Raw genomic sequence first — 16,823 nt, 5'->3', positions numbered from 1 at the left:
GCTCAAGGTTTGGGAAAGGCAGGTGGAATGAGTGGGAAAGTCCTGAGAAAACGCGTGCGCCATGCGCGTTGTTTGTCACCCCCAGCCCGCCGTTCTGAAGAGATAGTGTGGGGAGCGTTGGCTTGGCTGGTCCCCTCCCCCTCATTCTTTTGCTCACTGCACCCCACCCCGCCCTGCTGAACCTGACTCCTTTGCAGACTCAGGCTGCCAGACCTGTCACTGGGCCCAACCGGCCCAGGGCGGCTGTGCACACAGCAGCTGGTCAGCCGGGCCGGGCAACTTCTGGTGCCCATGGGCTTTTACATCAGAGGCCCCTGTGGGCACCATGGAATCTCCACCTCTGTTTGATTCTCTCCAATTGTCAACAGACCGTAAGAACTCAGTGTGCAAACCCTGAGTGGCCAGCATCCTCAGAGGACACCCTGCACTCTGAGGGGTGACTTTGTGCTCTCTTAAGGAGACAGATCAGCAGAAATGACCAAGGCAGCACATGTCAGGGACTGAAAGCATCCTCAGAAACAGCATACGGCTATGAGAATTAAAAGCAGTCTCCATACTGGGGTGAAAGGCACATTTGCTAACTGGAACACTTCTGAGCTCTATTTTGTTGCAAACAGCTGAAAAGCATACACATGGTTGCTGGAGTGACTTTTACCTGCTTGGTCTTTGAATATTTTTGAAATGACAACAGGAACTCTGTGCTCGGCACCTCCCTGGAAGACAGAGATGGTGGAGGAAACAGTGAGCTGGACTCATTAGAGTGGAGAGGGGAGAGGGGAAAACGTGCTCCTACCTTTATGCTGAGGCCCAGGCCACCCACGGGCTGTCGGCAGAGTGTAACAGTTCTGTGCTTTAAAAAATTTTAGAAAAACAAAATAAGTTTAGGTTAAAATGCACGATCAGAAAGTAAAAGCAAAATGTACAGGGATAACTTCGTACTTGTAACAATTCTCAACACGTGCTGGCACCTTGGCACCGCCCTCATCCTCAGTATGTGGCACAGGACGCAGGAAGCCTGAGGGGGAACCCGCCCCATCCCTGCCCCCCGGGATACCCGAAGCCCATGGAGTGGACATCTCTTCCCCACGGCTGAGGGCTGGGCACCTGAGGGAAGAGCCCAACCTCCCACTCCAGAGTGGTAAGGATCGAAGCCTTGAGCTGTCCTCCGCTCTGTTCCATAAATAAATAGAAGGAGAGGTGGGAGGAACAAGGAAGACCTGGTGGGACGGAAGTGTGTAGGGAGCAGGAGGAAGAGATGGGGGAGGGGAATGGGGTGGAAAACAGTCGGCCCAGGCTGCTACGGCCTTGAACCAAGCTGCCCAACGAAGGTCCCGCACTGCGGCACGAAATAAACCAACAGAAGCCAGGAGAGAAAGAAGTCAAATGAAACCATTTCCTCCAGCTGATTCCCCCTGGGTCCTTCTTTGCCCTACGTCTCTGTGGCTTCCACTGTGTTCAGCCCAGCTCTTCAGTCCCCAGCATTCCTTCAAGAGAAAGCGACCTTTTCATGCCCTCGCCCGCGGGGGGCCACAAAGGCCAACACACAAGGCTTCCTTCTTGAGCCGTGGGCAAGGTCTGAGCCGCTCTCATCCGATCGTGCCGGGGTCTCTGCCAAGGACCTGGGTCCACAGGCGGCAGCCGAGTGGGTGCGCTGAAGGGCATCTGCACCTCAGAGGGACCCGCGGGGCTCTTGGCACGAACCAGAGCTGTGTGCCTTCCTCAGCCGCGGCAGCCGCCTGCAAGTCCATGAGTCCTCTTAGGAGCAAACGCACACGCAATGGAAACTGACGGGAAGAAACCAAACTGGAGCTCAGATTCCCACCCTGAAGCGCGTGGCCCAAGTGTCTCTCGGCACCGCAGCCTCAGCACGTGGTACGTTCAGCACATGTCTAATAGGTGCCATTTTCTGCAGTCAAACAGAGCAGGGCAGGGACAGGAGCAGCACACAGGATGTCAAACCCGTTCCGCACTGCGTTATTCACACTGACAACGCATGGGAACGATGGAATACTATTCGGCCTTCAAAAAGAAGCTGCCCTCATGGATGAGCCCAGAAGAGGCTATGGCAAGTAAGGCAGCCAGGCATGGAAAGACAAACTTTGTGATCTCACACGCACCTGCCATCTGAAAGAAGACCCCAGCAGAGCAGAGCGGAGCCGGGATGCCATGGGTGTGGGTGGGGGTGGCAGCATGGTCCCTGTAAAGCTTTGATCCAGCTAGGTAAATTTGTTATACTGGTGACGCTGGCTTTGAGCAATACTGTGTTATATGCACATTACACACAGGCACACAAGGTAACTCCGTGGGGTGGTGGATGCGTTCATTAACGTGGCCTTGGTCACAGTAGTTACCTCTATCACAGCATCATACTGTCACCTTTGATCACAACTGTACCCCAACAAAGCAGGGCCCACACCACTGTGGCAGGTTCGGGTGGCAGGGTGGGGACACCCATGTAGGAGGAGGCCTCCTGCGACCGCAGTCTTTCTTCTAAAGCACAGAGACTCGAAGCTCCTGTCGACGGCGGCTCAGGGTGAGCAGGAGCCGGCAAAGGAAAAGGCTGCAGCCGTTCACACACTGCTGCCCCAGACAAACACAAACCCCCTATCTGAAGGGACAGAAAGGGAGAGGGCTGCAGGAATCCACCTGCCTGCTCCGGGACCCCGTCACACCCCGCATGCCTCTAGGTCAGCTTTCCCAAGCAGTGGGACACTAGAAGGCTGAATTCCCTGCTGTTGCAGCAGGGGACAGGATCTGCCCCTCAGATCTGCGGCTTTGTGGGGAGACCTGAGCCAGCCTGGACATGCTTACTGTCTCAGGGGAGCCCTGGAGCCAGTCACCTGTGGCACAGTGAGTGGCCGCACATAGGACCCTGAACTAATGTCCCCCGTGGGCAGGAGAAAGGAAAATACGGGTGGAAAGCTTTATAATATGCTCAGGAGGACTAAAAGAGCTTGTCATACATTACACTGGCTAAGACAAAAATACCATTTATTTAAGTATTTATTTACACAATCATCTAAAATATTCCTTCTGTGTGTGAATTTGGATCAGCCATGTATATTTCTCTAAAATGGAGTCTCTATGCCTAAAAAATAAGGGTGATAACCTGTGCCCTGGGGAGGAAGTTGCCATGCAGCCGAATGAACCCTCTTAAAATCCTTACATTGAACTCCTAGCCCGCCATGAGACAGTATTTGGAAATGGGGCTATTTGAGGGCTGGGGATTTAGCTCAGCAGTTCAGTGGCCTGCCTTGCAAGCGCAAGGACCGGAGTTCAATCCCCGGTACCAAAAAAAAAAAAGAAAGAAATGAGGCTATTTGAAAAGTAATTAAAGTTAGGTGAGGGCATGGGCTTGACCCCTGTTCAACTTGAAGAAGGAGGAGGAGGAGGAAGAGGAGGAAGAGCTGTCAGCCTCACACACACTGGAAAGCACCGGGTTTCATAACGCATCAGAGTGCACAGTCTCCTCCGTGGAAAGCCGCTCTTTTCAAGCCCTCATCCAAGCACCAAGAATTCTACTGTTTCAGCCCTGCACAAGACGCTCAGCCCACCCATGCCTTCACGCTTGTACAAATGAACATCACAGAGCTGTGAAGGCCCTGAAATGATTTGAACCTAGGAGCATCCAAGAGCTCTCATATTCAAAGCGAGGTCTATAAATGTCAGTAGACAGTGAGATCTCACACGGGACCAGAACTTCTGCGGGTTCCAAACGGAACCACCTGTCCATCCGTGGCCAGGCTGATGTCCGTCCATCTCCCTGCAGCTAGGCTGGAGCCCATCCTTTTTATTTAACATTTGCCATTCTGCAGGAGAATTACTGAGGCAGAGATGAACTAGATAAAAGGCGTCTCAGCTCTGCCCAGCAGACCCAGGTCCTTCCAGGGCTGGACCTCACCCCTCACCTCTAAACTCAATGCAAAACTTAAATTTGTGACAGGTGCCAAATTTAAACCCTGCATTTTTCAGGGCAGATTTCATCGTGACATTAGGCCACCGGGCCTCTGGCCCCACCTAGGTCCATTCCTGTCTCAGGGACAGCGGGAAGCAGCCACACTTCTGACCCCGCTGTCCCCAACCCCTCCCTTGCACACACTGGTGGAGAAGGGAAGGGACGGGCAGCGAGGCAGCATGGAGAAATGCAGGCCTTCCTGCTTGTCTGGTAGAAAGACAAAATGTTAAGGTTAAAGATTGATGGAAAGAATTTTCTGAGATATTTTGTTTCATACTCACAAAATACTTTCAGAAGCACTCTTTGGGCTTTCTTTCAGACAGCAGTGTTTTAACAAGTTTCAGAACTGGGGCAGGATTCGGGGAGCCTGATCATTTTTGCTTCCCTGGAGCTGGGGAACTGTTTCCATTAGCAAACACTCTGTGGTTTCTAGGAGAATGAATTCACTGCCTCACTCTCTGCTTTCTAAAAATAACCAGGCAAAACCCCCTAAGTATGAGGATTCAAGATTTACCATCCGAAATAAGGAGGCGGTTCCTCATTAGACTGGAGTGCAAATTTGTTCCGCCTGGATATTGAGCCAAATTCGCAGGAGAAGGATTCAAAGATCACTACTCGGGGCTTAGAGTGCCTCACCGCTTATCAGAACTCCTTAAATGAAAACATATGAAGGGGCTGGGGATGTAGGTCTTGGCACCATGCCCGCCTTGCAAGCTCAAGGTTCTGAGTTCAATTCCCAGTACTGAAAAAATTTTTTCTAAATAGAAATAAATAAAAAATAAAAATATGAAGCATTCCTGTTGTACCCCTGCTTCCTGAAGAGCTGGACTGTGTCTGCTGACCAGAGCCCTCGGCGATATGGTCTTCCCGGGTCTGACCGTGGGAAGCAAGGCCAGGCGTCCCTGGCAGGTGTCCCAAGGCAATGACTAATTATTGCAACAATTAGTTTCAACAGTGTTTGCAATACACAGGGATTGCATTTATCATGGGGAGTTGTACACACACATGACACATCCTAATTCTTTTTTCTCCCCTTCCCTCCCATCCCTCCCTGCTCCCTCCAACTTCTGATCCCCTTCCCACTTGAAAAATCTCTATAATCATTTTTTAATTCGATTCTCTTTTTAGAAATCCTTTTTCCTTTACTTTCCTCCTCCTTCCTTCTCTTGTTCTCCTTCTGTTGCCTGAACTATCTCACAGCTTAAAAAAAAATAACTCTATGGAGTAGTTTAGAGACAGTTACAAAAGCATCCTTCATTTCTCTTTCTCCAGTGCCACCCCTCACAGGGATTTAAGACAAGAAGCCTCACATGTAGTTAGGGATCAGATGCCATACCATGGCACATGGGCTTTGTGGATGTTTAGAAAGAAACCAGAGTCACGTTCACGAGACTCCTGAAGGCTGGCAAGGTGCAACTATACACACAGCCCAGCACCACACAGCACAGGCAGGGTGTGGCCGGAAGAGGCAGAGAGGGCAGATGGTCCCAACCCCCTGGAGCCTCAGGGCACTCAGACCGTGCAGCCAATGGGGTGCGCACAAGGCTGGGTGGCAGGACCCAGCTGACGGGCCACACACTGGACAGGGTCTCCAGCAGGTCACCCAGGGCAGCACTATTGATGCTCTGGGCCCTGGGACCAGACTGTGAGACCCCAGGGCACTCCGCTCTCCGCATTCCCAAGCCAAAGGACATGAGGATTCAGGGAAACAGTAAGTCAGGGTCTCCAGAGCCGCAGCCCCCAAAACAGCCCAGTTTGGACTCAGCACTGGACTTCCAAAAACCCCTGGCAATGAACTTCCCTTCAGCTGCGTTTGCCTCCCGTGCATGTCGGTTTTGCAGTTCATGGGTTTGCTCAGAGGAAGGAGCGCTGGGGACATGAGGCCTGCAAGAGGGAGCCAGGGAGCTGGCCACGGAGCTCAGCTTTCACACAGGATGAAGGACTTGCGGTGGGCCTGTTCGTGCTACGCTTTGAAGGGGAGGCTGCAAAGTAACTTCCCTAATAGCTACCAGTGCCCTGCTGTAGCTAACGCGCCAGTTATCTCAGCCTGCAGAACACGCCACCAGCCAGCAAAGGGCACAGCCTGAGTCCAGAGGGAAGGAGCGTCAGCACAACGCACAGCTGTGGCCCTCGGAGGACACCTGACAGGTGGATGACCCAGTGTCCTTTCTGCCTCAGCCAGTACAGCGTTCTGAGTCTGTCATCTTACTTCGCAATCAGAGGGTGTCTCATTTCATACCGTGGTCCTGAGGGCCATTTTCTTTTTAAGTAACACTCTTTAAAGCAATGAAATTAAGAAAGCGAGACAATCAATGGACCCAACTGAAAGTGCATATTTCATTCCACAGCACCACCATCAAAGCCCACAGTCGGGGATACTGAATTCACCATGCCTGGGCTTCTCACCCAAAAACATGATTTTTTTTTTTTTTTTTTTTTTTTTTGTCAGTGCTGAGGATTGAACCCAGGGCCTTCACACTGAGCTACAGCCCAGATCTTTTCTAATGTTTTAATTTTGGAAACAGGGTTTTGCTAAGTTGCCCAGGCTGGGCTTGAACTTGCCACCTTCCGGCTTTGGTCTCCGAGTGTGCTGGGGTTCCAGGTGCCAGCCTTCCAGCAAACACTCCTGAGCAGCCTCGTGGACATGGAATGCAGCCCCGTTCACCAGAGCACTTACAGTGGCACCTGGGTGGGCTCCCCCCACACACACGACATCCTGCAGCTGGACGGTCAGCGCCTCTGTCGTCAGCCTTAGCCTGACGTCGTAGGTGTTGTCGGAGCCTTCGTCATACAGCAGGGCGAGGGTGGTTTTGTCCTGTGGATGCGGGAAGAGTGATGTGATCACAGGGGCCTGGGGGTGAGGACCTCGTGCCCATCCAAACAGGCTCTTGCAGAAGGCTGTGCGTCTACCCTGAAAGGATTGCATGCAAAGCTGGGGCACAGAGGGTGAGCTGCTTTGCTCCCCAGCACCCCGAACCTGATCAGGAAGTGGGTTTGGCCAGAGACCTTGGGGTTTAATCTGGTGCTGACCAGGCCCCAACGCCTGACAAGCCCAGGATGGACCCTCCCTGGGCAGCCTCTCAGACCCTGCAGGACCGCTGAAAGCCCTAGGGACCTGATGTGATCGCGGGGACCTGCAGCAGCTCCAGGACAGTCAGGACCCAGCCAGCAGCCACGGCAGGGGACATGAGGCCCCCTCAGCAAGTGGACTGCAGGAGGCCACCACCTGTGAAGAACTCGAGCTGCTCCTCCACTTGGGTCTGGGATGATATCGGGAGGCACACTGTGGATCCTGAGTGACACACACACTCAAAATGCTACTACAGTTTCTGTGTCCTCCTCCACCTCACTGGATCTGGCCCTGTGTGACTTCTGGCTCTTCCCAAAATCGCAATGACCATGAAAGGGAGACGTTTTGAATCCATTCAGGCCACAGAGGCAGCCAGGACAGCACAGCTAAAGACTGCAGAGCTGCTTCAGGAAGTGGTGAGGACGGTGAGGGGAAGTCTGAGGGGTTCGTGACAGTGTGTCTTTCACTGCAGTAAGTTTTTAATATAAGCCCTCACTGCGCTTTTGATCGCCTGTGTGTCCTTCTCCCACATGTGTGTGAAGCATGTGGAAGTGCTGCCACCTGACACACGTGCGCCTCTGCCCAGCCACTGCAGCCGAGGTCACTCTCGGGTGACCATCTCCACCTATTAGTTAGAACAGCACCTCCTAGGGACCACAGAGGGACTGCAGCTCCGAGCTACTCCAGGGAGTCCTGGCAGCCTCTTCTCCAGGCACCAGAGCACACTGGACACCACCGGCCGGGGTGTCCACCCAGCACCTCTCCCGGACCCACACGTCAAGCCCACCGGTCCAAATTCCCCCAGCCCCTTGTTTAACAGTGGGTACTGTGAGGGCTGCTCCTGACACCACATGCACACTGGCCCCACGCTGTCTGCACTGCCAACATAGCAGGCAGTGCTGGCTCCTCCCTATCGACCCATCCACTCAGGGCTCATGGCCACCGCCTCCCCGGCCTGGCCCTTCATGGCATCCAGGCTCCATCTCACCCTACCCTGCTCTCTTGCTGACTCCTGCACGTCTCCCCTAGTCTGGATTCGCCGGGGTCTCTCTGTGTCCTCTGACAGAGCTCACCCAGCATGGTGACTTCTGACTTCCACCCTGTGCAAATTCACACCTCCAGCTCGGATTCTCCAAAGCCTGAGTGTGGGCACCTGCTGCCTCCTGTCACTCCCAGGCTGTCCCCGCTCCTGCAACTGCCTCTTCCCTGCTCCCTGCTCAGGTCAGGCCTGGCTGCTTGTGGATTCTGAGGGAACCCCGCTCATGCCACATCCACACAGACCTGGGAGCCTCAGCCATGCCCTCCCTCCCTGAATAAATTAATAGGAAGCCATGGGTCCTCCCTGCTCCCACCTCCCACCCTCCACCAGGACTAAGGTATTAGTCTACACAGTCTGAGCTGTCACTTTGCTGCCCAGAGCCATACAAGACCCAACGCGTGACAGCGAAGGCCCCAGTGTGGTCCGCAAGGTTCCATCTGACTCTCAGAGCTCCAGCCCCCTGCCCTCTGCCAGTCCTCTGACATCCACTCAGCAGAGTCCACCAACTCTCACCCCTGTCCTGGGTGCAACTGAGCAGCTAGAGTTGTCCCAAGAGTCCTCTGAGCTCTGACCTATGGAGGGGCCTGGCCCCTCCAAAAGGTCGGAGGGAAGAGCTGCTCTGAGACTCTGCTGACACCAACTGTGTGCTTGGGGTCCCCAACACTCTGAGTCCGTCATGACAGGCAGTGGAGAGAGGAGTCAGTCACAGGGACGGGACGCTGGCTAGATCAGCTGCAGGAAAAGAGGAGACTAGAACAGAGCAACACCATCATCACTGTTCAAAGAGCCAATCAGAAAAGAGCTCTTCTCAGTCCTCCGTCTGAATCTGGACCAATCAGAAGGTGCTCTTTTCAGTCTCTCATTTGCACATGGGCACAGCCAATCAAAAGACACTGTTCCTGATCTTTCATTTACATATGGCAGGAAGCCAGACAAGCTTCTACAGGACAGTGTGTACACGGCCTAACAAGTGAGTGTTGCTTTGTGTGTGTGTGTGTTGTTTTTGTTTTTTGTGTCAGGGATCGAACTCAGGACCTCGCACTTATGAGGCAGGTGGCAGAACTACTGAGCTAAACACCCCATCCAAGTGAATATTTGACAGGATGACTTTCCTAATGCCTTATTCGCATGAAAGAGAGAGAGCCCAGGAACTCTGGATGCAAAAGATCCTTTCTGGCTTATCCTTGGTACCACAGTGAGCCTGCTCCCTGGGCTGCCTTTGCCTTCTCCATCTTCAATAAATGCACACCCTTGCTGCATTTTCTGTGTACCTCATCGAATTCTTTGTTGTGGATACCAAGACCCTGGAGAGTAGCCCCACAGGACTTTGCCCAGTAACATAGGGCGGGGGCTTCTGTTCCCACCCCGGTGCGGCATGATGTGCCAGGGAAAGGGAAGCCAACCTCCACATCCTGGTCACTGTCAGGCACTGGGGTCCCTGGGCCACTGTGAGCCCCTGCCACTCAGGGTGTCCGCTCCACACCTCCCAGGCCCTACCCCAGGCTCTGAGCCCAGATCATGGGACACTGCATGTGGGCTGTCATCATCATCTGAGGAACAATCTGCCACCAACCCTCGTCCTTATTCACTGTCTGTCTCTCCGCACTGCACTGCAAGCTCCAGAAGGCCACGACCCTCACTGTGGCCTCTCCTGTGTCCCTATGCCCGGAACAGGCTCAGGATGCAGGATAGGGGCAGTCAAAACAAAATGCCATCACTTGACCGCATGCAAGGGCAGAGCAGGACCCATGCTCCGCCTAGGCCCTGGCTCTGGTAAAGTGCTTCTCGCAATATCGAATGCCGTGCTAAAATATGGGGAAATCCACAGGCCCAGTGGCAGGCACTGCTTTTGTGGGTTCTGAATGTGGAGCGAGCTCTCTGGGCTCAGGAGTCTCCTGAGAAGCAGGCAGTACAAAGTCCGGTCATCCCAGTGATAGAGAACACTTTAATAGCAAAGAACCCTATGAAATGTCACAATGTAAAATAACGTCTGCCCTTTGCTTTGTTTCATTCAGAATCAACAGGCACTGGAGGCATCTAGTCTCCCTCAAAAGTTTTGTAAATGAAAAGAACCGTTGTTAACCTTGCTGACCAGACAGGCCCCCTTCCCCTGGGCTAGAATAGATAACTAGAGAATTTCAAAGGTGACCTCCCCTAACAAGGAAGTGCTGCATCCCGGTTGAAATTCAACTGTTTCACCACCATGTTTTGAATATCAGCAATGTGAATTGTGAAAGTAAAATGCAACCACCTGAATGAGATCAAGGCTGTAAAACCCTGTAAAAGAAGGAGCTGTAGCCCAGTACTGGGTCGATCAGGGCACGGCCATTAGGTGTGACCAACCCCCAATGATGGAGTAAACTTTTGTTATTTTACTTCCATTCTGTTGCCCCTGTGTGTCACTTGCCAATTCCTTCCATAACACCAGGAGCCAGTCTGGGTGTGTAAGAAACCTGGGTACAAATCTGTGCTCTTCATGCTGTGACTTGCTGAAGACCAGGGAGAATTTATTTTGTGAGCCTGAATTTCCTCTTTTGAAAATGAGGCCAAGCCAGGCATGGTGGTGCACACCTGTAATCCCAGCACTCCAGAGGCTGAGGCAGGAGGATTGCTGTGAGTTGGAGACCAACCTGGGCTACGTCAGTTTCAACTACATAGTGAGACCCTGTCTCAAAAAACAAAAAAAAAAAAAAAAAAAAAAAAAAAAAAAGGCCAATGTGAAGGAGTCACATAATAATAATAAATCAGAAGTTAGGCCAGAAACCCTGCTAAGAAGCTTATGAGAATGACTGCATTTATGCCTCACTAAAAGCAAAAGAGCAAAGTATCCATAAAAACTCTCCTTTCCAGAGGAATAAATCAAGGCTTCAAGAAGTTACCTGGCCTGGGTAAAGCAAAATCACGGGGATTGGAGCTTACACCCACTTGCGGAGACCAGTAATTTTCACCACTGTATGTTCTGGTCTGCCTGTCAAATCCTAACCGCAGCATATGAACTGTGTGGTATGAGCCAGGGAGGTCCCACACCAGGTCCTTGTTTCCACTTGGTTCGGTCCCGACTCTTATCCCAGGGATGGGACGCTGATGCCTCTGTCACTTAGCTGGCCCTGACGCCACACAGCAGACTCCAGATGGCAACTGGCTGTAGCTTGTGGGGTCCTCCCCTTCTCACTGGATCCCCACAGGGACGAGTGAGAAGCGACCAGGAAGGCGTCACTGGTGAGAACAGCCAGTGCAGGGCAGACTTCTGGATTCCCGGGCAAGAGGGAAGAGCCCAGACTCCGTGACAGAGCCCTTTTCAGTGGTCTGGGGGATGGTGTCTTCCTAGCTCTGTGTGATCAGTGTCAGCTGCTCTACACCAAGATCTCAGTGAGAATCTAGTTCCCATCCACACGAGTCAGGTGATCCTTGGACTTATGAGAGAAGACAATGACACTTTCTCCAACAGAAAAAGAGGCTCTGGTTATCATAACACCTCATCTGATTTGATGCATGTGTTTACGTTGCACTTATGGTGAAATGACGGTCCCATGGAGGGGTGAGTCTGTGGCCTTACTTCCGTGTTATTTATAAAATATTGGACTGAAGTTCAAAACATTGACATGACATTTATGATCAGCTCCCATAAGCACAAGCTCACCTTGAAGCTTTTACAGCACATCCCCGTTGCACTTACATAGTGGGACTGACGACACCGGTAAGGGTTCAAAGGGTGTTATTACAAATTGTGCCTTTTTAAATGCACATTTTGAGGGTCCAGGGATTTAGCTCAGTGGTTCTGCCACCTGCCTCACAAGCACAAAAACCTAAGTTTGATCGCTGCTACCAAAAAAAAAAAAAAAAAGCACATTTTTATTTGGAACCTTCAGCCCCGAGGAAGCTCTGGTGTTTTCCAGCCTCTGTCTACACAGCCATCAGGCCCGAGATGAAGTTCACTGACCCACCCCACCGCCCGTCCTCCTGAGCATTTCATTAGTACTTTCACCAAAGTATTTACTGTAGGTTCCATGGTCATCCAGCTTTTGTTAGGAAGCTTGGAGCTAAGACCTAGTAGAAAGTGAATGAAAAGAAGTGATAATATAAAATGGCTATAAAAATTAGAACATCCCACTGTGATTTCGTACATATTTCTGATTTTATCAGCATTTGGCCAGTAATATTTATTAGACTACGTGTGCAAGGACCAAACTTGGATGTTGAAAGCTCCAGGTCCAGCAATTACAACACCACATCTTCATATGAGCTCACTCGCCCTCCAGTTCCCCTACAGATGTGTAGAATGTAGATCCCCCACTCCCGAAGGTTTCTTTGCTGCAGCCTGGGAGGCATGTGGGGTGCAGAGACCACTCAGGGGGAAAGAGACTTGTATGTGATTCCATATTCACGTGAAATTCAACTTAGAGAAAAATTATTTCAAAAGCAAATTTTTTTCCTCATTGAGTTTATTAGTACATTTTAGGTATACAGTACAGTTACATTCATCACTGAAACGCAAATTATTGACAGAAAACGGACTCCTGGGGTTTGATAATCTGTGGGAAAGCGACTCTTCCCCACTAGTCCCTGTCCTGCACTGTGGCTTCACACCTGGGGCTGACTGCTTTTGAAAACGTCTCAAAGGAAGTAACTTCTAGGTTCAACTGAGGCCACATTGCATCCCCAAGGAAAGGGGGGCCAGCCAGGAGTGAGGAGGTTTCCTGTGGACACCACGTCAAAGAGGCATGAGGAGTCCTGGCTCACTCTGAGGCCTCTGAGATGCTCGCTCCCCAGCCCTGCTACTTGTCCGGAAGGTCTGCTGAAGACCTTCTGGGGTCTCCCGGATGCTGCTGCTCCACCAGGCAGGATTCAAAGGGGAGTTCTTCATTGCTGTGTAGCCTCCCCTGGCTGTCTCTGGCTCAGGATGGAGCAGAAGGCTCAGGCAGTCAGTGACACAACCTCAGGCACGGCCTTCCCTGACTGAGCCTTATTGCTGCAACTTGTTGAGTGACCACTCTAAAAGGCATTTATTATGTACAATTTCCCTCAATTATTTTTATAGCCTATAAGTTGTCTTCTTTAGACCTCTGGAAATACCAAATCCAAAAGGAGCTGTGAAAGCAAGGCCTCTCATTATTGCCCTTGCTGGGACTGAAAGCTGGCACACCTTCAAAATAGGGCTCTCCAGAATATCTCCCTCAGTGTGCATCTCGTAAAACATCACTACTTCTCAGCTTCAAGACACAAATGGCAAAGGCAACACAACACACCAAAGCACGTGGGACACAGCCAACACAGTTCTGAGAGAAAGTGCACGTCATCCAAAACAAAGGAAGTCCCCAGTTAAACAGTTTAACACTATGCCTCAAGGGACTGTGAAAAGCACAGGGAAAATGAACACAAAGCTTGCAGAAGGAAGGGAATAATGAAGAACAGATAAGGAATAAATCAATCAAAAACACAAAACCCACAGAAAAATCAATCAGGCTAAGAGGCAGTTCTTTTGCAACAAGAAAATTAACAACCTCTACTTAAACTAATTGAGTAAAAAGGAAAAAGACACAAATAAATAAAATAAAAAACAAAAGTGGAGGAATTATGAGATGCCTCAGATATAAAATGGAGCACAGGAGATTATTATAAGCAACAAATATGCCAATAAATCAGGTAACCTAGAGGAACTGGGTCCCTAGAAAACACAACTTAAACAAGATCGGACCAAACATAAAGCCTGAACAGACGAATAACACACAAAGAACCAAAGGTGCAATTAGAATTCTCTCAACAAAGAAAAGCCCGAGACCAGATGGCTTCACTACAGAATTCTGCCATATAGTCAAAGATGAAATGATACAAGACTTACTTTGCAAACTCTCTCAAAGAACAAGGGTACTTCCAAAACAATTTAAGGAAACCATCACTTGCACACCCAATGCAGACAAAGACATCCCCCAAAAAGAAAGCATAGGCAGCATTTCTGGTGAACATGGTTGCAAAAGTTCTCAATAAAATATTACACCATAGGGAAGATGGGATGGGTAGGGGAAGAGTAAAAAGGGAAAAGAAAAAAAGTGAGAGAATGAAAAGATGAAAATAAAGTGTTTGTAGATGGGGAGGGGACGAGGGGGTGAAGGGAGGGCAGAGGTAAGGGGAAAAAATGAGAATCAAGACTTGTCATGTAGAGGTACAAGATCCCAACAATGAATGTAACTGTACCGTATCCCTAAAATGTACCAATAAACTCAATTAAAGCTGAAAAAAAAAATAAAATAAAATAAAATAAAATATTACACCAAACTGAACTGATAGAGAGAACTTTTGTAAATAATCTAAAAACCTACAAAATGCTAGGAAAATGTAAAATGACTTCGGCTGTCTCTAATAGCAGTCTGCTTTGTGTATTCCAAAATTAACAGACATAGGAGGCATTGACCATGAAAGGGGACATCTGGCCTCTTCCCTGACCTTGAACACCCCCTTCTTGTGCACCAGAATAGATGGCCAGAGGAATCTTAAGGTAAACTCCCAAACTATAAGGAATTGTTAGGTCAGGGTTAAAATTAACTGTTTTGTTACTGTAATTTGTACATAGGTAATGTGAACAGATGAAATGAAATGTAACCACCTGAATGAGATCATAGCTGTAAAACCTATAAAAGAAGAAACTGCAACCTTGTATGTTGTCGATCTCTGGCACTGTTTTTGAGTGCAATTAACCTTTTGTCGACAAAATAAACCTTTTATTACTTTACTTCCATTCAGCTCATCTCTATGTGCATGTCACTTGCCAATTCCTTCTGCAACAGAAAATGGGTAGGTGAGCATCATGACCCAGAGATTCGTCCCAGGTGTGATGTGTAAGTCGGGCTAAGCATCCATATCCAAGGGGGAGATACCCATTGTTTAGAGTGTATGTGGGGTCCCTGCCAAAACTGAGGACAGTGGGGGCCACACAGCAAACAGCAAGGCAGAGTACTGCAACTCAACAACAGAAAAGAGCTGAGAGGGTGACAGAGAATCATGCTGCTTCGAAGTTAAGCAATATGGAGCAGGTATCACAGCTGTAACATTCATAAACACAGCTGAAACACTGTTTCGGAGGAAATTTACAGCTTGAAGTGCACTGCTAGTTAGCCTTGCCCCACACACCACTTTGGTCAGTGACAGACCATGTATACCACAGTAGGCCCCAGAGACTGTACAACCCAAAGACCCGGAAGCCTTCTTAACTTGTGCAAATACACCCTATGGTGGTCTCACAATGACAAAGTCACCAAACGAGGCATTTCACAGACTGTCCCTGTGATGAAATGACACATGACTGTAAAAAAAATTAAAATTAAAATTAAGCTATGCTTGAGAATAAGTGATTTAATCCCAAGAGAGGGAGCCCAGCATGCAGGCCAAGTACCTGTGCTTTTAAATAAAGTTTTATCGACACATGGAAACAGTGATCCACAAATGGCTACCCCTGCAGAGCTGGCTATGGTGGCCAAGGCCACAGGGCCAGCTGGCCCTAACTCTCAGACATCTGACTTCACCTCCACATAGCGGCAAGAACTGAAATGAGTCGTGAGAGTGGCGAGGTACAAAAAGCAGAGGAGTCAGCTGAAGAAAAAAGCCAAACAACAGTTCTCTGAAAGGAGCAAGAAACAAGGAGAGACTCACAAAGTACCAGCACCATGGGTAGAAGAAAATGCAATAAGCCTAGGGACAAAGCTAAGGTAAGAAATTATCAGGAGCAGCATTTCCCCACCACATTTGACAACTTGTGTTCAAATGATAAACTGTAAAATACAGCTTCCTAAAACTCATCCAATAGGTAACAAAAATATGAATACTCCCGTATCTATTAAAGGGGTGAATTCACTGTGGAAACCCTTTTACACATAAAATTCAAGCAGCGAGGCCTTCATCAACAAATTCTTCCAAACATTTCAGGAAAAATGAACACAATTCAAATTCTTCCAGAGAACAGAAAATATGGACCTTCATGACACTCATTTACAAAACCAGCCTCAGCTAAAACCTAACAAGGAGAGAGCAATAGAGTAGCATCTCCTATCAATCACCCTCCCAAGCATAAAACATAAAAATCCTAAAGGAAGCACCATCAAATCTCATCCAGGAAAATAGTCTTAAAGTAATTGAAATTTGAAATCCAGCGTAACTCATAACACATATACTGACATAATGCTGAATAATAAAGTATCCAAAATGAACACTGGCAGCCATAAGCAGCATGTGAAAGCTGGGGACTTAGGGAGGCTTCACCAAGGGCGCCTGGCTCCTGAGCCCCATGTGGCCGGGTTCGCACAGTGGAGCCATGGGACCCACGAGGAACTTCAGAGGACCCTGAGAAGCACATTACCTATTCACAGCCAAGCGGCACAGAAAGGACTTTCCTTGGTCTTCTGGCCACGTCCCACAAGAGACTCAGGGTCTGTGTCATGGGCCCTGCTGAATAACTGGACCCTTTGCAGCGGAGATTATCAGATACACAAGAAAATCTTGAAGAAAAACAAAGCTCAGGGTCTGTGCCGCAGATAACAACAGCTGTTTTAACTCTATAGTAGTTAATCCAAGGCAGAATTCACTCAAAGGAAACAGCCAATTGGAACAGAGAGAATACAGGGCCCAGAAAGACATCCACAGATGTGCAGAAACCTCGTCTGACACAAATGTGACTGCAGTGAAGTTTGGGAAGAATAATCTCTACAGTACAGAGGGAAAAAAATGGGCCTTGAATCCCACTTAGTCACATACAAAAAAAAAAAAAAAAA

General features: G+C 49.5%; 1 protein-coding gene across 1 annotated transcript in view; it reads right to left on the bottom strand.

Moving 5' to 3' along the window:
* Sntg2 (syntrophin gamma 2) overlaps positions 1–6,831 on the bottom strand; it is a 55,807-nt gene extending 48,976 nt beyond the window's left edge. Inside the window, 4 exon segments of the mRNA XM_010622688.1 lie at positions 656–713; positions 794–850; positions 6,633–6,770; positions 6,772–6,831. Coding sequence (XP_010620990.1) covers positions 656–713; positions 794–850; positions 6,633–6,770; positions 6,772–6,831 — 313 coding nt within the window.
* Positions 6,832–16,823: the final 9,992 nt, after the last annotated feature.

Source organism: Fukomys damarensis, unplaced genomic scaffold (assembly GCF_012274545.1).
Source record: "Fukomys damarensis isolate Sample0158 unplaced genomic scaffold, DMR_v1.0_HiC HiC_scaffold_25, whole genome shotgun sequence".
Classification (NCBI taxonomy): Eukaryota; Metazoa; Chordata; class Mammalia; order Rodentia; family Bathyergidae; genus Fukomys; species Fukomys damarensis.
Note: the sequence above shows the minus strand (reverse complement) of the source record. Positions and strands in the feature narration are given on the sequence as shown.